The sequence below is a fragment of the Juglans microcarpa x Juglans regia genome, chromosome 5D (assembly GCF_004785595.1).
Source record: "Juglans microcarpa x Juglans regia isolate MS1-56 chromosome 5D, Jm3101_v1.0, whole genome shotgun sequence".
NCBI lineage: Eukaryota > Viridiplantae > Streptophyta > Magnoliopsida > Fagales > Juglandaceae > Juglans > Juglans microcarpa x Juglans regia.
Window position 1 is genome coordinate 13456101 of NC_054602.1, and position 23336 is coordinate 13479436.

A 23336-nucleotide genomic window follows, 5' to 3' on the forward strand; every position below is an offset into this window, starting at 1 on the left:
GCAGTAAGATCTTCTTATTTTGCAGACTCAATCTTTAGGTGCCTGCCCTATAGATGGATATAGGGGAAAAGACGAGAATGTCTTGGTGCACCAGAACAACAACATGGTCTGTTTCAGTACAGTCAAACCTGGTGGGGTGCTCTCTGAATACTAACTCTACTTATTTTGATCTCCAAGACCAAAAAAAAAAAGGGGGGGGGGGGGGGGGGGGGGTTCGATGTTTAGGCACAGAATGTTCTCTATGCATGGAAAGTGGTGACCAAGCCTGGCTTGCAGCCATAGAAAGAAAAAAGAATGATCATTTGAATACATGTTAAATTTATTTATCACAACAATTTGATTGAAGAAAGTTGTAAATCAGAATCTAATGTCCTATTGGGGTCAATGTTACAAAGTAAGCATTGGAAGATCTTACCTGTAACCTCTCTTCTTTTCTTGTTTCTTGTGTTGTATGAAAAAAATCGTCTGAATATTTCTTGTATCAATGTAATTTGTTCAAGCTCATCTTGATGCTCCTATACTTAGTAAAACTTGAACTTATGTGGACCAAGAAAAAATATATAGCAGCTTAGACACCGTAGACGAAGAGATTGATATATGCACATGTATGAGGAAATCAGGCAACCACCACAACATAACCATGCCCAAGCATCTCAACCTTCAGATTCACAGCAATAATTGCAGTCGGCACAATGTGATCAGCTAGATGGTGGACACTGCACCAGTTCCTTTAGGAGAGTCACAACATCATCGGCTGATCCAAGGAGATAACGAGCATTTGATCTCTTTCGCCCAACAGCGCAAGAGAAGTAATTGTCACCTTTGAGATCAAGTACTGAAGAACCCTCACGCATTGACTTTCTATCTTGCTTTATAGGCTGCAAAACAATCTCATTTCCGTGACTGATTGCTCTCTTTTCTAAAGTAGACATTGAACGCTGTTTCTTGAGGCGAGATGACTTGGATACACTTTTACTGGCTGGAATCTTTGGCACAGATGCCCTGACAAGGCTGGCTAGCATGCCTCTTGCTGCGGGTGGCGATTCAGAAGGAAGCTCAGGCTCAAAAAATGTATAAACATCTTCATCCTGAAGCAGAAAACACAGATGTGATACTTTGGATTTGCATCTTACATTTTATTGCAAATACAAATATTTTTGTATCAGGTACCTCCATCCTAGAAATATCTTTACAATGTTACTATTACTATGAACAAGATTCAATAGAACAAGTCGGCCTTTAGCCACAAAGGATGGTTTACAAGAGACAACAGTTTATAAAAATGTCATATGCTCGGATTAACAGCTACGTATTATGAATTTACAACGCTATAAACAACCAAGGAATCATGATTAACCTTATAAATATAGGAACCCCAACAGGTTATGAGAGTTGTAGCTACTGGGAATAAAAGGATCTGTCAACTTTCTCCCAAGTAAGCCAGATATCAATTTAATAGTACACCATTATGGATAAAAGAACTGCACAAGCTGCAGATGCTTCAAGGCTTACTGTGACCCAGAAAGAAACTCATTCATAATTCCTCATCACCAGAGGAAGAGATGATAACTCTATCAATTGACAAGATTGTGTAAAATGGCACAGAATTCTGTGGAGTTACTAAAATATCAAAAATATAATTGTCTAACAAATTTAGCTTCCATGTCAACTAAATTACAGTTGATGAATCATCACATACGTCAAGTGCATTCCCATTATCAACTTTTCTTTCTTCATTTTTTTTTCTCTTTTTCCTTTCACATTTTTTATAATTAAGTGGTCTAGCTTTAGAGCCAGCATCACTAACTCGCCCAAATTCATCTGAAATTCTATGAAACCAAATAGAAGCATCATACATCCAGTCAATCTGAATCATATTGGTATTTAAATGCTCTAACTAATATACTATAATAATGTAGTAAAAATACTGAAAATATAAGCCATATTACGCATTATCTAAATGCTTACTGAACCCATGACATCACCCTCCAGACCATGCTTATGAGGATATTCTATTTTGTTAAAAAACAAATTGGCTTTGCTAGAATGCACTTTGTACCCATTACATCTTTTAAGAAAAGGTTTTACTTCATCTTTAAAACTGGCACTCATTGTGAAACCACAGCTATGCAGCCCAAGTTGGGACAAAATAAAACAAAAATGATCTGGTTACTAGCATATTTCAGACTTCTTTTGATATATAACACATTATAATACAAGTAACTCCAACTGGAATGAAGGTCCAGCAAAATACAATTACTCTTCTCCAAATAAATATATTCCAATAAAACAATATTTTGCAGTAACAGGAAAGCTGCTCGAGTTAATATCGACAAACCTTTGTTAGAAAGTCCCCAACACACAGGACATAATCAATGGGTGACTTCATGCCTTTATATCGAACTATTTCTCCTAAGATACGATCAATAGCTGCACCCTGTATGCATATGGAATATTATGATTAACCTGTAATATCATAGACATGGAACATTCATGAAAGACCAGCATATCGAAATGCATGTACCTTCGTAACACCAACTGCTCGGACCTCAACAGACCGGCTGCCTTGGACAACATCAACTGATGCATTAGAGATGGGACCTGTCCAAAGATGCTGCAACATATCCCTTGCTTGAATCCTTCCGAACTCAACATCTAATGTTTTAGTTATGCATACAAATATTGATCAATGGACGAACAAAACAATACAGCATAATTTAAAACAACTTAAAAAAAATAAACTAATTGAAGAAGAAGAAAACATCGATTATATTGTCTGGTACCTGAGTACTTGTAGTTCCATACAAGGGAAGTTTCTCGAAGCTCAAAATGAGATCGAGGTGTTCTTTCAGTAAAATACTCAAAAACATGCTGATAACATACACAATCATCAGAAGTCATAGGTTTAAAGCAAAAACAATCTCATTTAATATTCTAAATAAAAAAAACAAAAGAAAAATGTAATTAATCTACGAACCTTTACACTCTCAACCCAATCCATGTATAAATTTTCAGGCATTGTTGTCATCCATTCTCCCATTGTAGGACGCAAAAATATACCATTTTCTGCTGCCAACCACATGTTGTATTCATTGAAGTTCTACACAAGAAGTTATTAGTCCTAACCATAATTTTGAAGAGAAAAATATTTTGTGTAATTGGAGAAAAATGCCATACATCATCCAAGATAGTTCTGTCACTTCCGCTAAGGACAACAATTGTTGTCTTTGGGTCATCACAAAGCTTCTTTAAAGGCTCTTTTATATATGGGTGCAGTTTAAGCTCGATTTCTTTTAATTGACCATTTCTCCCAAGAGCATCCACTGATTCAGTTAAGGTAGAATTGAATCCCTGAGAAATGGAAATAACAGTGATTAGAATCTGCCTATTATATCTAATACAGAATAATAGATTGTACACTGTAGTCACTGTAGTGGAGTGAAAAAATGCAGTGCAAGGTTACTAAACACAAACAGATTGTACACTGAAAAGGTTACCAAGTACATTAGGGCATTAACACAGGAAGAGGACCACATAAATGTGCCATCCTCCCTTTTCCCTCTTTGAAGAACCAAAAACCATCGATCCTGTTTAGTAACTGGTTTTAAAATGATTAAAAAAAAGCTGGTTTCTTAATAAAATAGGTATTTGGGCAACGAAGTTTATTAAAACACATTTAGAAACCCAAAACAATACAGTAGCAAATGTTTTCAGAAACAGAAAACATACACCTCTGAAAACACGGAGGAAACAAGCAGAGAACAATAAGCACACAGTAACTAATCCAGGCTTCGTATCCTCCTGACTCACCTATTTCCATATTTTTCTTATTTTATCCTTCCTTCCAAAGCACCTCACTTCTTCTTTCTTATTCATCTCTTCTCATTGCCGCCCCAAGCTCTTCCTACTCATTCCTCCTTCCTCTTACATGTCTCTAGCTCTCTAGAAACTCCATTATCTCTTACCAATTGAAACCTCAAATAACCACTAACCCTCCAGCTTTGATCTCAAACCCACACTCTTTGAACCTCTTTTCACCTAGGGTCTCCCAAACAATACAACCCTAGGCTCTATTGCTGCCGTGGTATTATCTCTCACTACAAAAGCACCAACACTTGGTTCAAAAACCCCACTCTAACCCTTCACATAGCAACAACAAGAGCAGCTTAGATGGGCAGTACTCTGAAAACCAATGAAAATGGAATTGACCCATTGGATGGTGATCCGCAAAACACTGATCCAATGGGGACTGTACAAGGGTAAGGTTGAAGAGCAGATCTTTACTTTTTGCAGGGTCAAGGGTGGCAGCTGGCAATCTTTAGTGTTCATTGATTCAATGTAGAGCACTAAGTCCTCTCTTTCCCAAGTGATAACTATGATTTTCTTGCACCTATTAGTGGACCATGTTTCCTATCATATAGAAAACATTTCAGATAGTAAGAATCACTGTGCTTGGAGTGATTCCATATGTTTACATGCACCTTGGTTGCCGTGGTTCCAATGGGTAATAGTCAGCCACTATGGTGACCCCATCTCTAGCTCTACATGAAAGGCACACCCAATCAATTTCCCTTTCTGTGTACTCAAAATCCCACCCATGCAGTTTACAGGTCCTTTTAGTTCCCTCACCCAATCACAGAAGCCGAGTATGCTCTTCTGTTGGGATAGAAGCAAGAAGACTAATCTTTTAGAGTGTAGCCTAATGTTCAAAGGGTGGGCTTGGAATGAGCCTTAGACTCAGACATCCTAGGTTTAATTCCACACTAGGAGTTCCCCTAGCTTACCTCACACACAGTTCTAGTGGGTCGTTTATCTGAATTTAGTCTCCAAAGGTTGATCTGAAGAGCCCTGCATTAGTGAGGTTCCACATCATAAAAAGGGGAAGAAGACTGGAAGCCTGTAATGATAGGAATGGCGAATTAGAAACTCATCCTTCAAAGGTTTGGTGTACATTTGTCAGTGACCTTTGACTTAAGTCGGGGAAAGTGAGAAAAATACTAATGCTCTATGAGCTACACAAGGCTGATTGCAACACCTCCTCGGGGACAAAAGGGTGCCCAGTCCCCTGTGATCCATGGAAGTGTGTACTTATTTTGTCAAAGGAAACAAGCATGTTAGGTGCTCAACCCATTGACGTTGCCATGAATCCAAATCACTAACACTTGAAGGATATGGGAGAGTTAATTTGGAGATCTTACCAGATTCACATACTAGTTAAGCAATTAATTGCCTTACTATCTCTAGATCGCATATCTTGTATGTTATGACTGTAATGAGTCAGTTCTTGGAAGATCCTATGGTCCCACATTGAGATGTTACTCCAATTGTTGGATATATTAAGATACCTCTTTGTCTCAGATAACAGTATGGATCGAGTGGGCACAAGTGAAAGGCAATATAGATGTCAATTGTAGAGGTTTTTCAGATAGCTAATCTACTACTGGATATTGTAACTTTCTAGATTGGTTTCTTGCTTCAACACTTTCCATTATCTTATGATAATAAATTTTTTTTTTTGGCATATTTTATCAATTCATTTTTTTCATGAATGGCCCAAACATATTGATTTTGATGGTTACTTGTTCAAAATAAGGTTCTGATATATATGCCCTCCAACTTGAAGTGGTGTTAAGGAAGCAGTATGCTCGTAATAAATGATAAAAGGCACCAATATAATGAAGTACACAAGACAAGGGTCTACTGGTCAATTGTGTTGCTTGTCTGTACCATACATGATAGAATATTGAGAGGGAGTACGCATGTTTTTCTCTCATTAACAGTTTTTAATCAGGGCTTACCAAACATAAGAGAACAAAGAATAGTGTGTGTGTGTGTATTCTTTTTTGTTTTTTGCTATATATATATATATATTCACAGTTCACCTATGCAAATTATGTACATATAAAAGTGTACACACACATCTATCTATATGCATAAAAAAGAGGTATTCCTGATTATATACTAAGGAAACCAGTACAAGCTTGGTGTTTAGATCTTTCTATAAGTGATTCAATAAATCTTCAAAAATTGATAGTTAAGTTACTATTCAAAGCACAAGAGCACATAAGCTTGAAACATCAAACTTATACAACGAAAAAAAACAGATAAAATAAGCTTACTAGTATTAGCAATCTATTATTGGATTTCGAGTAACAATCTACTGCATCTTTCATTGGAAGTAATGGTGGAACCTGTCTTGTCCTAAGTTGAGCTTCAACAATGGTATCATTGAGTTCACTGCATAGCAGGAGAGCTTCAGAATAAAGATAAAGTGTGAAAGAAAATTTAAGGAAGAAAGAAAACAAAGGTGCACATGTTGTGTAGAAAGTTCTATTCTCATGAATGACAAAATAGGAAGCAACCCATATATCCATGTTAATCTTCATTTTCGTATACAATCTTTTGAACTTACAGACAAACAATATTTTTTTTATGGGTAAAAAATATAATAGATGGCACAACATTACATACAATACAATATTAGAACCCTCGTGAACCAACCACCAATATGTGCTTTGAAAGGGCATTTCTTTCAATCGCTCCTGTTTTTCTTTTAAGTTTCCCTCCCCCCTCCTCCCCCTTCTCTAGCTACTTCCAAATCATTTCACTTTCAGCCAATATTAATACAAGTTATTGTGGAAAAAAGTAATTACTCACACTTCATCTTTATTCTAATTCTATCGCATAGTTGTGAGGCTATGTAAAGATTTAAATAACAGTATCCTCTTTCCTACATCCATGTGACTTCACCCTAAACCAAGATTGCACAAGACAGATCCTAACAACTTTGTTCACCATATTGGTGAGAAATTAACATTTGAAAACAATAGTGCACACCTTCTCATCAACAGAGGACCACAAAAGGGGAAAAATTCTTTTTTTTTTTTTTTTTGGTAACTAATCCTGTAAGACCTCAGTTGTAGCAAAAGTTGATCTAAATTACTGCCAAAGATACAAATTCATAAAATGGGCCAGTGTTAGTCCATGCAATAAGAGTAAATTGCAGCACTATGATATGATCAACACCTTACAAAGGTTGCAGCCCATTCTTGAGATGTGTGAGTTGTCACATGCTTAAAGTTATGCTGATGCCTTTTTTCTCTTTCGTCTGCTGGCATATCTAAAGCATAGCTAATGGAAGATGCAACTTCAGTGATGTTCCATGGGTTTACCAAAATAGCCCCAGCTCCAAGAGACTGTGCTGCACCTGCAAACTAGGAACAAAAAAGTATGATTTGAACACAACTCAGTTCAGGAATATCTCTTACCCAAACTAGTGAATTTGATGATTTGCATTTGACAAATCAAATGCAACAGTGCTCTTTTTCTTTTTCCATCATATCCAGAAAGTCCTCAAATAAGTGAAATATCATTCCCCAAATCACATCTTGCATACTCCGAAGGGACTAATCAATGGTACAATTGTCAAATGTACCAATAAGTGCACAGGGCTGTGTTATAATAATGTTTCATCCTATTTATGTTACCGCACCCCAAATCACATCTTGTTCTTTCCAATTGTACCATACTCCAAAAGGACTAATCAACGGTACAATTGGAAAGAGCAAGAACTTCTCCCTCTCAATCAATGTGGGATCATATCCACCACCTACACTCATTATTAGTATGGGGTATCACAATATCACCCCCCTTAAATTCCCAATGTGCTCGTTGGGCCATTCCAGCTTAGGTGGCATTTCTCAAGTTCCACACTTCTGGTTGTGATAAACTTTGATACCATTTGTAATACCCTAAGGGAGGAACTTCTTCCTCCCAAATAATGTGGGATCCCATATACCAACTACACTCATCATTAGTATAGGGTATCACACATACAATATCATGAATCTTCCATGTGTAACATGAAAAAAATTAAAAGAAAAAGAAAAAAAGAAAGAAAATTCCAATAAGGGGCAGAAAACAAGAAGTCAAAAACAAACCCTTAAAATGAACATCCCTGACTCCACACTCCACCTTGGGGTACAATTATGATGAGGAGTCTCGACCACATGTGAGTAGTAGTATTATTAGTTTAATTGAAAATTTAAATTCATCTCTTACCATAAGCTTAAAGTTTTGGGACAATTGCTGATCTAACAGAACCAAATAAGTAAAAAGCTTTAATTACCTCACTCAGAATGAGAACTCCTTTCTTGGATGCTTGGCACGCAACAAACTCGTAGCTGACAAGGTTCATTCCATCCCTTAAAGATGTTACAAGTGCTACATCTAAACAAGAAAGAGTCACGATGGGCATTGCCTTTCATACAAAAGTGCAGAAGAAATGATACGTTAAACAGAGAGAACTTTATGATTTTATTTTCTCTCTCCGAAATATTTTCTCTCCGTACAAGTTTTCCCTTTTTTTTTTGTCTTCTTTTTTTCTTTTGGTTTTTCTTGATGTTGGTGGTGATTCGTTAATGGCTTTTGCTATTTGCGAAGATTAACGTATCATTGTAGCTTTGGGTTTTCATTGTGGGTTGAAATAGATGGGGCGTTGCAATGAGGTTTTCATTGACCAGAAGCTTTTCGAGTTCAGGAAGGAAAATGATAGGTGGTGGAAAATCATAGAAAGTAGTCATTGTGTTGTGAAATACATAGCTTTAGATAATGAAGCTATGGGGTGGCTGGGTTCTATGGTGAGGGAATGTGCAGTGTCTAGGGGTGCTCATGAGTTTTTGAGAACTCGTAGAAAAGGAGACACGGTGCTAATGGTGCGGAAGGGACATAATCACAATGGCAGTTTCATTTCTCTTTCAGAGTTTAGTCGTGATAAGAGGAGAAGTTTGATTGTTGTGCCGGAACGGAGGAAGGGGGAGGGGTGGAAAAATTTTGGTGATACATTAATGGAACTCCATGCATCCTCTGTTTCGGGTAAGAGAACCAGAGCATTTCCTGTTGTTCAAGCAGGTAACTTGAGGATGAACAGAGGAGATGGTGGTGTTGCTCCATCGTTGAAGGCAGGAGGTGAAAGGTCGTACAGTGAGGTGCTGAAGGCAGTGCCTCAAGCCGTTAGTGCTGGGGTGTCAGATGTGTCCATCTCAGAGGTTGTATAGAGACATGAGGGAGATGGCAGTGGGCTGTGGGGGTTGAATGAGGAAACTATTCTGAGGATGCTGGTTGGCCTAGAGGAAAAAGTGGGTGCAGTGTTAGAGGAAATTGGTTATTTGAAACACTGCGTTAAGGGTAAGGCAGAGATGCAGTCTAATCTGGGTCGGGTAACGGGCCATAAGAATGGGCCGTATAACTCAGGTTCGTGGGGCCCAGGTTTGGACCAGGGCGCTGGTCAAACCAAGGACTGGAGGGTCTTAACTCGGGCTCCCACCGAAATATCGGGCCAGGAATCAAAACAGGCTTCTGGGGAGCCGATACATAGTTTGCTGGCACCACCACCAGCATAGAAAATTTCGCCGGCCTTCGTTGACCACCTTGGTGTGCCGGTTGAGCTATTCCGATGGGAGGGGCTGGAGGATGGAGGGATTGCGATGGAGCTAGACACGGTGGAGACTTCGAGTGAGGTTGAACCGTCGCCGTCTCTTGAGGTGGGGCTGAGGAGTGGCCAGATTGAGCCGTGTGTGGAGGTTGTAGCCCAAGATGCCATGTCGGTGCAGGCTGTTTCGCTAGTTTTTGGATCATCGAGTTTGGAGGTTCCGGTAGATGTGGGGAGCTCGGAACTGGAAATGGATGTGTCTCATGGGCATAAATCAAGGGAAAATTTTTTCTCTGAAAATGTGGTTACTAGAAATGAACCAAGTCATGTGGAGGGCTCAGAACTGTCTTTGCTTCCTAAGGACAGTGTAGGCAAGGAAGGGGCAGCTACTCCTCTTTGTACACTTCCTCCTAGTTCTAACCATGGGAGTTGCTCGTCTAATTGGATTTTTAAAAAGGTAGAGAAGCTTCAAGATATTTTTGGGGTTTCTTTTGGAGGCTATGAAGAGCAATTTATGGCTCTGGTAATGGCTATTGAAGCTAGCCAATCAAAATCCGCCACAAAACAGGATAGAGAACTTAAACGTTTAACGTGTTCCATCAATTATGACGTTAAGGAAGGGAGTAATGGAAGGGATAGACCGAAAGGGAGGGGCAAGTTAAGCTTTTTATGAAGCCCAAGATTTTATCTTGGAACATACGGGGACTCAATGATAGTAATAAACGTCTTCTTATCAAAACCTTATTGAGGATGTGGAAGGGTGATGTGGTATGTCTACAGGAAACAAAGCTGCGTCTAATAGATAGAAATATTGTGCGTAGCTTATGGGGATGCTCGCATGTGGGTTGGTCTTATTTGGCCTCATTGGGAGCTTCAGGTGGTGTTTTATTAATGTAGGATAGAAGAGTGGTTGAGGCGATCGAGGAGTGTGTTGGTGAGTTCTCTGTTTCGATTTTATTCAAAAATGTGTGTGATGGATGGGAATGGGCTTTTGTAGGGTGTTATGGTCCAAACAGGGACTGTGATAGGCGAAGGTTGTGGGAGAAATTGGCGAGTATATACTCATTTTGGGATGTGCCGTGGTGTATGGGAGGTGATTTCAATATTACCCGCTTTCCTACTGAACGTTCAAGGCATCATCAGCATTCTAGGGCCATGGAAGAATTTTCTGAGTTCATTTTTTATCTGGATCTTATGGACCTTCCCTTGGTGGGGGGTGAGTACACATGGTCTAACGGCTGGGCTTGGTCGAAGTTGGAATTCCTTGTCTCTCCGTCATGGGAAGCTCACTATCCAGAAGTAAGTCAAAAAAGATTAGCTCGAGTCAGTTCAGATCATTTTAGTGGGGGCATTCATAGGGGCCACCGATACTTCTAGTTTAAGAACATGTGGCTAACAGCGAATGGGTTTGTAGACACGGTGCGTGCCTGGTGGGCATCGTATCAGTTTAGTGGCACACCAAGCTTCATTTTAGCAGCCAAGCTTAAGGCTCTAAAATAATATCTGAAAAAATGGAACTTGGAAGTTTTTGGTCATATAGACAATCAGAAGTCTACTTTGTTGGAGGAATTGCAGGAGATAGAGGGTAGGGAATTATTGGGAGATGCCTCAGATGAGGTATTAGTGAGGAAGGGCACGGTGGTGGCAAAGTTGGAGAGGGTTTTGTTGTTAGAGGAGATATCATGGCGTAAAAAATCCAGGGCTCTTTGGTTGAAAGAAGGAGATAGGTGTACAAAGTTCTTTCACAAAGTGGCTAATTCACATCGTCGAAACAATACTATTGAGTCGCTTCATTCTGGTACTCAGGTGTTATGCTCTCCTCCAGAATTAGAAAATCATATTGTACATTATTATGAGAATCTTCTCACCGAATCGGCAAATTGGAGGCCGAAGCTTGATGCTTTGTCTTTTGAAGCAATTGATCTGCAATATGTGAGTGTTATGGAGAGACCGTTCGATGAAGAAGAGATTTTCAAGGTCATCACTGGTATGGCTAAGGATAAAGCGCAGGCCCAGATGGTTTCTCAATGGGTTTCTTCCAAACTTGTTGGGATGTTGTGAAAGGTGATATTTTGCAGGTGTTCAGTGAATTCCATGCTTTTCAGAAGTTTGAAAAATCCCTTAATGCGACTTTTATTGCCCACATCCCCAAGAAACACGGGGCTTCAATTATTGAGGATTTTCATCCAATAAGTTTGGTTAGTAGTGTTTACAATATTATTTCGAAGGTTCTTGCTAACCGGCTTAGTCCAATGTTGGAAAATATTATATCCAAGCCTCAGAATGCTTTTATTCGTGAGAGACATATTCTTGATTCGGTGCTCATAGCAAATGAGAGCCTAGATACTAGATTGCAGGAGGGAAGTCCAAGTATTCTATGCAAGCTGAACATGGAGAAGGCTTATGATCATGTGAATTGGGAATTCCTCTTGTACCTGCTTGAGAGGTGTGGCTTTGGAAATAGGTGGATTTCTTGGATGAGGCATTGTATTTCAACTGCCCGATTCTCAATTTTAGTTAATAGCACTCCTGCTGGTTTTTTTGATAGCTCGAGGGGTTTGCAACAGGGAGATCCGTTATCTCCTCTTCTATTTGTCATCGTTATGGAGGCATTGAATAGGATGGTGCAGGCTACTGTTGATGGGGGTTTTTTATCGGGTTTTAAGGTGGGAAATGGCTCTGGTGGCCCTTTTATCATCTCACATCTTCTTTTTGCAGATGACACTCTGGCATTCTGCGAAGCGGATAGTAGTCAGGTCCAAACTCTAAGAGCATTGTTACTTTGCTTCGAAACAGTGTCAGGGCTTAAGGTGAACCTTAGCAAATCTGAGATGGTACCGGTGGGTGAGGTTCATAATATTTGCAATCTTGCAAGTCTTTTGGATTGCAGGGTGTCCTCTTTTCCTATGAAATATTTGGGCCTTCCGTTAGGAGCATCTTTCAAGAGGAGAGCTATTTGGGATGGGGTGGTGGAGAAGATAGAGAAAAGGCTGGCGGGATGGAAAAGGGTGTATTTATCAAAAGAGGGGCGTCTTATTCTTATTAAGAGCACACTCACTAACCTACTTTGCTTCGAAACAGTGTCAGGGCTTAAGGTGAACCTTAGCAAATCTGAGATGGTACCGGTGGGTGAGGTTCATAATATTTGCAATCTTGCAAGTCTTTTGGATTGCAGGGTGTCCTCTTTTCCTATGAAATATTTGGGCCTTCCGTTAGGAGCATCTTTCAAGAGTAGAGCTATTTGGGATGGGGTGGTGGAGAAGATAGATAAAAGGCTGGCGGGATGGAAAATGGTGTATTTATCAAAAGGGGGGCGTCTTATTCTTATTAAGAGCACACTCACTAACCTACCCACATATTTCTTATCTCTTTTTCCTATGCATGCAGGGGTGGCGAATAAGATTAAGAAAATTTTTAGGGCATTCTTATGGGGAGGCTTAGGGGAGGAGAAGAAATTCCACCTAGTTAGCTGAAAGATGGTATGTGCCCCAATTGTGAATGGTGGGTTGGGTGTTTGCAACTTGAGAACCTTTAATAAAGCACTATTGGGGAAATGGCTTTGGAGATATCATCGGGAGGGGGGAGCCCCGTGGAAGGAAACTGTAGACACGAGATATGGTGTTGCATGGGGCGGATGGTGTTCCAACGAAGTGAGGGGGGGAGTATGGAGTGGGGTTATGGAAGTATATAAGGAAGGGGTGGATATGTTTTAAAAATCATATTCGCTTTGAAGTCGGTGAGGGTAACCGAATCCGTTTTTGGCAGGATGTGTGGTGTGGAGATCAGACTTTGGAAAGGATTTTTCCGACTTTATATCGTATTGCAGCTAATAGGGAGGTTTCAGTGGCTGATGTGCGGTTATTTTCTCATGGTTCGCATCAGTGGAATATTCTGTTTAATAGGGATTTTCATGATTGGGAACTAGATATGGTTACTGAATTTTTCAGCCTATTACATTCACCGGGGACTACTAGGGCACAACATAATAGTTTGAAGTGGAGGTCTAAGGATCATAAGTTATGTATTGTTAAGGTGTATTATAACCTTTTGATAACACAGGACCATACTCCATTCCCTTGGAAGAACATCTGGAGATCTCGTGTGCCTTCCAAAGTTATTTTCTTTGTTTGGAACGCCACCCTTGGGAAGATCTTGACCACCGACAATTTGAGGAAGAGAGGATGTGTTGGATGGATTGGTGCTACACGTGCAAAAAGAATGGAGAATCGGTGGATCATCTCTTACTACATTATGAGATAACAAGGGTGTTGTGGGATGAGATCTTTCGGAGGGTTGGTGTCGCATGGGTAATGCCTTTGAGGGTGGTGGATTTGATGGGCTGTTGGAGGAATTTGCAGGGCTGTCGTCAAGTGGCAGCAGTATGGAAGATGATTCCGTTGTGTATCATGTGGTACACTTGGATGGAAAGGAATGAGCGTTGTTTTGAAGACAAGGAACGTACAGTGGTGGAGCTGAAGAATTTCTTTTTAAATACTTTATTGCTTTGGTTTTCTGCTATTGTTTTAGTTGGGGATAATATTCATGACTTCTTGTCTTTAGTTCATCGCTCTTAGAATGTATTTAGGTGTTCTGTGGTATACTTCCTGTGTACATGGCTTAGGCCTTTTCATTAATAAAATTTATCTCTTACGTATCAAAAAAAAAAAAAAATTGATACGTTAATTTCATCTCCCTATTCATGGATCACATGCTGGGATTTCAGTTCACAAACATTCTTGAATGTTTGTGAACATGTAACAAAGGTTGTTAATGTACCACAAAGAACTAAGATATTTGTTGCCAATTTCTACAAAAATGATTGATTTATTAGGGACAAGAGAAAGAACATTCTACTCCAAACTGGAAGGCAGGGTACATTTAAAAGATGTTAAGTAACAAGAACAAAAATACAATAAAGAACATAGGCATAAGCTAACCAGGAGATTTGATTCTTCATTTAACAGTACATTTTTGTGGTAAATAACTGGTGTGTTCAATATATTGATTGGCATTTTTAGTGTTTGATTTGTTTCCTTTTACTATTTCAACAACTAAGCCATCTTAAATTTGTGGTACAGGAGCCCCTAATTTTCACCACAATTGACGGTACTTAAGGCAAATCATCAAGCAACAAAGACAATAATGATATGAAGATTATCATTACAGCACAAAAATGAGTACCAGTAACAGCATAGAGTGCGCATAATGCATGAAAGTCAAGAGATCGATCCTGCAAGAATAGAATGTCTTCAGATTAGCAGTCAACAAGAATAGTTGCATGAGAAAAATGCATAGTAATAGGATAGCTAAAATATTTATTGCGGTGTAAATAATAAAAAGAAAAATAAAATTGAAGCAAGGAAGAGCTTAAATGCGATAATAGTTACCTAATTTTCAGCTTCTGCATAGTCTATACATGCCAAAAAATGCACGACTATGAAAAAGTACATCTCTTTTATAATTTTAAATTACCTTTACAATTAAAAATAAGATGGAAGAACACATATTTGCTAGAGAACAACTGATATTTTATTGGTTAAGATTGACATGGTTGACAAACAAGGATTGCATTCAATGGTTAATCTTTATTCCTTGAGTTTTTATTTTTAATTAAAAAGCTTGAGTTCCTTGCACAAGAAACCATACATCAAGTGCCATTTAGACATAACTTTAACCTTTCTACCATAAACATCCCGAACTCTTGCCCAAGCTCATCTAGTCATGGGGCAGAAGGTTTCTTGATTAACCATAATTAGAGCACTTTATTGGTGTGAACTAGTGTGAGAGTATACGGAGCATGAACATGTCCTCATAGTTCTTTATTGGCGTGAACTAGTGTGAAAGTAAACAGAATATACAAGATAAGAAAGTTTTGAAGTTGTTTTTTAAATAAATAAACTCATTCGCCACTTCCTAGAATTTTTTGGGATAAATGATAATCCATAAGAGCCTCAAAGTGCGAGATTGTGTTCAAATCCCAAGACCTCCCAAATTGTGACAAATTTTCACATGCAAATCCCACATAGGTGGAATGCTGGAGGAGAAAATGGATTTATCAGTTACAATTCGCATAACCAAGGTGTTCCTTAAGCACATGGATGTATATCTATACTCCCAGCCCATATGTCCACACACATGAGTGCACACCCTGAGAAGCATGTCTGTTTTGTGATACAAATACGAAATCAAAACTATGGAATTATAATCTTAACCGCTAAAGGAAGCTATTGTTTAGTCTCTATATGTAATTTTATAATGTTTGATAGAAGTAAAAGTTGAAAAGGTAAAGACAAACCAGATGATGTATTGGAACTGCAGTCAGAGTTCCAAATCTTCCATTAATGCGTCCAACAATCTCATGAACCTGGCTTGTAAGCTTTTGATCTATCAAAGTAACAAGGTATTGATAATGGTTTCTCCACGATGATACCATAAAGATCATAATTAAATTAATGTTACTTTTATTTAAATAACCATGCCATGTAGTATTCATGACACTAATTCTAAGGCAAGGTAACCATGAAAAAATGGATAGTGATGGTTAAGAACATTTTAAAGCAGTCATCCAAGACAAACTCATGTTACTGCAATATAATTTCTGCAATGAATATTAATCGAGCAACTAAGAGCATGTAAGCTGGGCAAAGTTTTTCATGAAAGAAGGGGTGGCAAATACAAAGAAGGATTGTAGACTCTTAATAAATATATTTTGAATCTGATACAAGCATTAAGTACCTTTTCTTTTGCTATACAAGATAGTTGATTGGACTCAGAAGTGATCAAACTTAGCTTCAGATAAAGCTGGACTTTGTTTGAAATCCTCCATGCGTAGAAAGATATATTGTAGAGGTATAGAGGGTTGCATAATTAAAATATATTCAGGTAGACAACCATGAGTAATTAAAGTTAGGGCTCTCTTAAGTTGAATAGAAATGAGTACACAAGTAACCAACCCCAAGTATCTAAAAACTAAGGCTGTGAATGGAATGGAGTGGAAAATCATGGTTTATTTAACCAACATCAAGTATTTCAAATAAAGGTCATGTTAGGTTGAGAAAACAGGAGTATAGATAAAGAAGTAATCCTCCTCCATCTGCTTTACTGAGGATTTTCATCTCCCACCCTCTTCCTTTCTCCCATTCTGGTTAAACTCTGTTGTCATTACTTATAACTTATAATATCACAATCATAGTAAAACGTTTAGTATAACTTCTTTTTAACAAGTTTTAGTCTTATTATATATCAATAGACTGATAGTTGTGTCCCAAAGTCATTTGATGTCAGACCTGAGCAGTTTTTATGTCAATCATGTCACTAAACTCACTTCCTCTCTCTCACATTTGAGTGAAGACCAGGATGATTTTCCAGAAACCTTTCAGGATACAACACAATTCTTTTGTAGAGTGCACTTAAAGTTCACAGACTATGTCCTACACTTATTACATTTTCAAGTGGCGCTTATCAACATTCATGCCCAAACACCTAAACAGATGCTGCTTTACATGGACTTTCCAATCATTTGTACACGCTACTTGTACGGTGCATATTCAAAGATCTACTTTTTAGTCGATTACATTATTTGCCCTTTTTGAATTTTTTTCCAAACTCTGGTAATTTCTAATTGCATTACTAGATAACCCATGTCCGCATCTATAGAGTAGAAACAATATGACATAATAAATTGCAATACGAAGAAAAATGGAAACTCCATTGATGTTAAAGATTGTGATGATAGAGTGAAAAATTTGATAATAAAATCACACGAAAATACAACAGGCAGAGGATTTAAAGCATTTTTTTTATCAAGTAAAACTACTTAATTATAGTGATAACAACTTAACAGCATACAACAAAATGAAGTTAATTTACTTATCTATTTTTCATATTGTGATTATCAATACACAGAATTTGGGATATTTTACAATAGGATATTATGAGAAATAGCAGCATCTTTTCATAAGAAGTATTTTGATATTTTAGAGAAAAATTTAGGTGTTTGTGAAAGTGGTGGGACAAATTGAAATGATGTTACAAAAAAATTGTGATTGGAAGTGATGAGGTCTGCTTAAATACAAAGTCTCATGCAACTTTAGGTACCTAAATCTACACTTTAACAATGATCCATCCACCAACCTAACTTAATTCCTACTGTGTATTTAGGACTCAAATAGAGCAGACAACATTCAAGTCATATGAATTTAAATGGAGGGAACATGTAAAGAAGGAAAATACACTCTGGAACATCTGTCCTTGTTGGCACTGCGATCTGCAACAAAACTACCCGATCACGCCAGTGTGGATTTTCTTCAAGAAACTTTTCAAAAGCCAAAATCTTTTGGGGAATTCCTTTAATCATATCGAGACGATCAACCCCCAACATTACCTATCCATCAAAGAACAACAACAAGAAGAGATAATAAACTGATTGCAGTAAGTCTATCGAACAAGACTGAAAATTCAGGAATGAAGACCCGGACTCAAATTTAAGCAAGAATGGAACCGCTATGACCATGAGTATCACAACCAACAGCAAATGTGACCACCCAGACCAATGGTCAAATAGTAACAACATTATGGTGCCTAGATCTACTGAAGAAGAGAGTAATTTAATATTTGGAGTCTTCGATCTAAATATAAAATATAAGAGAGAATATTCCCATATAAAACAAGATCTAGAGAATCAAAAAGGTATCTTGTGGTGAAGACTTAATAGTTTTTTATCACAAGAAAGGAAGACAAATTCTTAGCTTGAATAGTCAAAAATCAAACTTTTTATCTAATGCCTTCAGTATGATTTGTTAATGAGAGAAAAAAAAAAAAAAAAAGTTATAAAGGATATTAAAACTAGCAAAATTGCTATTAAGTCACACAAGGAAAAAGGTGTGTAATAAAGGCAGAACTTTACAATTATTTTCATAAAAAGTATATACAAGAGTTTAGACATACTGAATCACTTCTAACACTTTACTCGCTCATTAAAAAAAATTGCACTTTACTCAAAAATAAATAAGATAAGTGATATGATGCTTCAAAAAATTGAAATAATTAGCTCTTGCCTTTCGGCCAGCAAATCTTTGTTTCAGTTCTTTCATGTGATCCTTAACTTGAGGCAGTTCAAGAGCTCGAATAAATCGTTCAGAATCTATCCCAATAGGAAACTGTTGTCAAGAAGACAAAAACTTGGGCATTATAAGGAATAATTCAAGAGGATTTGATACAGATAATCATATTTGATGCTGAAAAAGCTATGGAATATGAAGAATGAAACACAGATTTTGCAGGACACATAAAACAAAAAGAGAGAATGTTCAGCTAATATGTACCGCAGCTACACGTGTAAGCTTTCCTTGATCCTCTACTCCTTCAGGTGTACCCTCAAGCCCAAGAATGCGAGTGCAGGCACTTACAAAATGCCTTGCATAATCATACGTGTGGAAACTGGAAGGTAAAAGATTCATCAATTAAAACATTATCGGACCTTAGAACTTGAGATAAAACTTTCTAACCAAATAATTGATTTCACGATGAAATAGCAAAGGGCATTTAGATTGTAAATGTAATTACCACATAACATATAACTGATATAGGTGTCACAAAAAACAGATAGTAATAACTATAGCCAGAGGTCACATCAGAAGTTGGTTTTATTTTTCTAAAAACTTAAGCACTAAGAAAAGGTTGCCTGTAGCTTAATTTTAGATTACAGTATGTGATGATACAACATGCTATGTAATTCTCTGCATGCTTGGGGAGAAATGGTCCCAAATACTCTAACCCCTAGAGAAATATAGAAAAACACATTAACATATATTAATTATCTATATGAGCACAGATGGCATGTTCTCTGAAGAATGAACTTGATATAAAAGGGCTAGAAATGCTTGTTACCCTGATATTTTTACTTAACATAAAAGGGAGAAATTGTATGTTCCATTTCCGGGTGCAACCGCAGGATGAGAGAGCTCTTTCTTTTGCCTCTCACTTGTGACTTGCCAGAATCCTAGATTCCCAACATTCTTAACTTCTAGGGTAAATTCCATTGTATTCAATGCTTCTTAGGGCAATGTTTAACAATTCCTAACTCCACAACTAGAATCATCTTCCAACAAGGTGGAACTTAATTTAGCACGATGGAGGACATTAATGAGGAAAACAGGCTATGCAATATGGTCACCAAAAAATGCTCCAAAATGGATCATGGCATCTACTGAGCTTCTTCAAGGAGCATAATGCATTTCATGTTCTAGTCAGGTTCCCTACCAATGCTGCGCATCATACTTTAACAACTTTCCAATGAAAAACCAGCTACGATTACCACCACATGATGTCATTTTTTTTTTTTTTTTATCAGTGATTTGCACAACATGGTGTCATTCAGTCTGTCCATAAAGTTCTTACAACCAAAGAAAGCCTGCTCCCAACATGATTACCTGGAACAAATCTAGTTAAAGACACATCTAGGTACTTTGATGTTTGTTTCACATGTAACATATTTCCAATTTCATCATACTTCCCACAAAGGAAACCCCAGGCACATATCTTTAAATGTGATGCTAAAACAAACTTACATGATTTTCAATGATTTATTCGTAATTTTTTTCTTTCATGATCACATACCCAAAATTTCTTTTCATAAGCACTTGCCCGAAAACAAATTGAGGAAATCAGCACAATCTACAAACAGTGAATAGCTTGGCATTTGTTTCTTATTCAACTACTACAGAAGTTTATGAATCTCCCAATATTTTAAGGAGCAGTAGAAATATCAGTCACTATCATGGTGTCAAATGAAGCATTGGCATCACAGGCAGTAAATAAGTGCTTTTCAAAATATAGTAATTCTAATGTAAAATAAAATCTGAAAAAAAAAAAAAAAAAAGAGGGAGGGAGGGATAGACAGACAGCATCTAATGCCAGGACTTCCAAACAAGTGTACGACAGATGGGATGTTTCTCATTAAATGAACATTCTTCTTTTGGTAGGTAATCAAAGAAAAGGTGTAGATAATTTTCCAGCACTTTGGCAGACATAAAAAAAGACACAGGATAAGACCACAACCGGATTTACCGCAAGCCCAAAGTCTATGACCAATGTCAACGACACTTGAAGGCCTTCCTAGGCATGAGAACTATGAGTTCCATCCAACTACAAGTCCAATCCTAAGGAATGTGATGAAGCAAAAATAAAAATAAAGAATCCTGCATGCCCAAATTATATGCAGCCAAATAAATATCTTACCCAACTAAATCTGCAACAAGAACAGATCTCAACAGCTCTGATCGAGAAGGCAGTGTCCTATGTATTTCAGAGGAGGGAAAGGGAGTATGAAGAAACCAACCAACTTTCATGTTGTTGTTATATTCTTTTAGACATTTTGGAAGAAACATTAGGTGATAATCATGGCACCAAACAACATCTCCCTCCTCATAATGTTGGTTCACCACTTCAGCAAACATTTGGTTTGCCTTCTTATATGCATCAAATTGAGATTGGAAACTACGGGTGGTCGCAAGGCGGTCTTCCTGTGGAAGCCCAAGATAATGAAAAAGAGGCCATAAGATGTTGTTACAATAACCATTGTAATATTGATGAACCATCGCCTCATCAAGAAATACTGGGATGCACCTCTGCAGGCAATAAAGCAAAGTTAGGAGAAGGGAAAACCTGCTCATGATTTATGTTATCCAAGACTATACATGATATTTTATTAGTTCTTAAGTTGTATGGGAACTTCAACATGTAACCAAGATTTGCTAACCTTTTGAGCCAAGGCATTAGTAAGTGTTCTTCGTCCAACATCATCGGGTACATTTACACCAGCCCAACCAATCCATCTGGCATCAAACTCCTTCAGTCCTTCAAAATAATTTCAAGGCTTCATTTAGACTTCACTCAGTGAAGATAAAAAATATGCTTTTAGAATAATTTGTGAGGGAGGAAAAAAAGTAATATCGTCATAATTGTTAGCCCTGCAAGCTGATGAATAGAAAAAATGGTACATATAAGTATGATAAACTAGGTTTAACCAATTACTTACCCAAAAGGGCACTGACTAACCCCCCAACACTCATCTCAAGTTGCCACAAGCCCTCGCCCCTTCTGGTAGCAGAGACCGGTAACCTATTGGCAACCACCAATAAACGTTGTTTAGTAGGCCGAACATCTTGCTTTTGACATCCATCGGCAAAAGCTCTTGCAGCTGCAACCCCTTCCAAGAGCTCTTCCTCATTAGGTAGACCTGAATGATCACCCTCAGCTGAACATGGGTCATTGGCAGGGAGCTCTGCCTCTTTGTTAACATCTGTTGCCTCTGCACTAGGATGGGAAAAACGGCTAGATTTTCTTAGCTCTCTTTCCCTCAGAAGCCTTTCCAATCTAGTTCTGGGTGTCACGGGACTGGAGTCATACTTGTTCCCTCGCATAACTATGTTCTGCAAGAAAAACTTCAATTTGCAAATTTCCAAGTCATGGCTAAAGGGTACATATTACGTTTAAATGGAAGATTGACTCCAGGACTACGAACTTGTCCAACAAATTGTTAGGACTCAATATATTGAGCATGCTTTAACCACTCGAATTCTTCACCTTCACAAAGTGACCTGGACCAAACCAAGAGATCGCGCATATACATTCAGATGGTGATTTGCTCTTCTAGTTCATATACTTCCGCATATCTTCCATGCTTAACCACTTGAAGCAAGAGGACTAACACCCACTATTTTTCCAGCAATGGTACGCGCTAATCATATCATTTGTTTGGTTTTCCTAAGAGATAAAAAAAAATGTCTTACGCATGTATTTAACCTTTTCAACCAAGTAAAAACCTCATTCACAGCAGGGGGAAGCTGTAACAATCCATATATAATTTTATAAACCACCGAATACAGTAATGGAGCTACAAAAAATAGCAAAGAACTTCTATTCAATACAAGAAATGGAAAATAACACATTTCTTGATGCAAGAAATGGCAAATAACTTCGTTCAAGCTTGAGCGTGATTATAAACATCTGGGCTTTACATTTAAACAGCCAGTTGAAATATTCAAGAATATATCAAGGGTAAACATTCAAGAACAATTGAAATGGCTTGTAATCTCTACGAACCAAGAAAACACCACACCCCAAGAGCCAACGACAAACACAACATCAAGAACCCATTCCACAACGGTGCACATAAACAAGAATGGCCGGAAAGAAGTAAAGAAATCAAAGAAACAAAAAAAACCTGGTAACGGTTGTTCTCACCGGATTATCCTGCACAATGCGGATCTCTTGAGAAGAATCCTCGTTCACGGTGCATCAACAAAATGTGACACTGACCCTGCTATTGTAAAGCTCACACATTGAAAGCGCAAAGCTAGCCTGGCCATATGGAGACGAGCGAGCAAGTTGGCCAACCGATATTTTAGGCTGTGGTCACGAAATTTGGAGAAAAATCTCCAATTCAGAATATATATGAATATATGCAGCGACGACGATGATTATCAGGATATAGACTTTCGGTGGGTGGACAAAGCTTTTGTTTCTGGCCATGCAAACTGAAACCCAAAAAATAAATAATGCAAATCCCAAAGATTTGGTCCTTAAATAGCGAAACCAGGCAACCATGCCAACGTTTGCATATGGAGAACCCACCAAAATATATTATGTACAGAATCTACCTACCATCTTCAATTTTGAAACCCTAAAAAAGTACAAATTTATAATTACCAACTTTGAATTTTTACACAAATTGAGTGTAACAATTTTGTTTGAGCGAATTTGATCGAGTGATATTATGCCTAAATCCGTGTAAAATATCCGCATTGATGTCGTGTTTTTAATATGAGAAATGATATTTACAATCATACAGTGTGAAAGTTCTGCACACTCATTTTAAAAAAAGTGAGTAAATATCATACTGACA

General features: G+C 37.9%; 1 protein-coding gene across 13 annotated transcripts; it reads right to left on the reverse strand.

The window, feature by feature from the left end:
* Positions 1–168: 168 nt before the first annotated feature.
* LOC121264570 (alpha,alpha-trehalose-phosphate synthase [UDP-forming] 1-like) lies at positions 169–23044 on the reverse strand. Of its 13 annotated transcripts, none has more exons than XM_041167812.1 (21): positions 22676–23040; positions 22016–22195; positions 21468–21861; positions 21189–21286; positions 20669–21057; positions 18754–18868; positions 18487–18588; positions 17663–17813; positions 15726–15814; positions 14612–14660; positions 8129–8229; positions 7027–7214; positions 6838–6942; positions 6120–6237; positions 3178–3351; positions 2978–3100; positions 2784–2871; positions 2525–2655; positions 2339–2437; positions 416–1088; positions 169–265 (listed from the first exon to the last, which is right to left on the reverse strand). In XM_041167812.1, exons 3-20 carry the CDS (start codon positions 21850–21852, stop codon positions 699–701), a joined length of 2895 nt encoding a protein of 964 aa, XP_041023746.1. In that variant the 5' UTR covers positions 21853–21861; positions 22016–22195; positions 22676–23040; the 3' UTR covers positions 169–265; positions 416–698. The 13 variants fall into 13 exon arrangements, with proteins under 13 accessions (XP_041023746.1, XP_041023749.1, XP_041023750.1 ...); XM_041167815.1 differs by having other exon boundaries at positions 21468–21873; XM_041167816.1 differs by having other exon boundaries at positions 21954–22195.
* Positions 23045–23336: the final 292 nt, after the last annotated feature.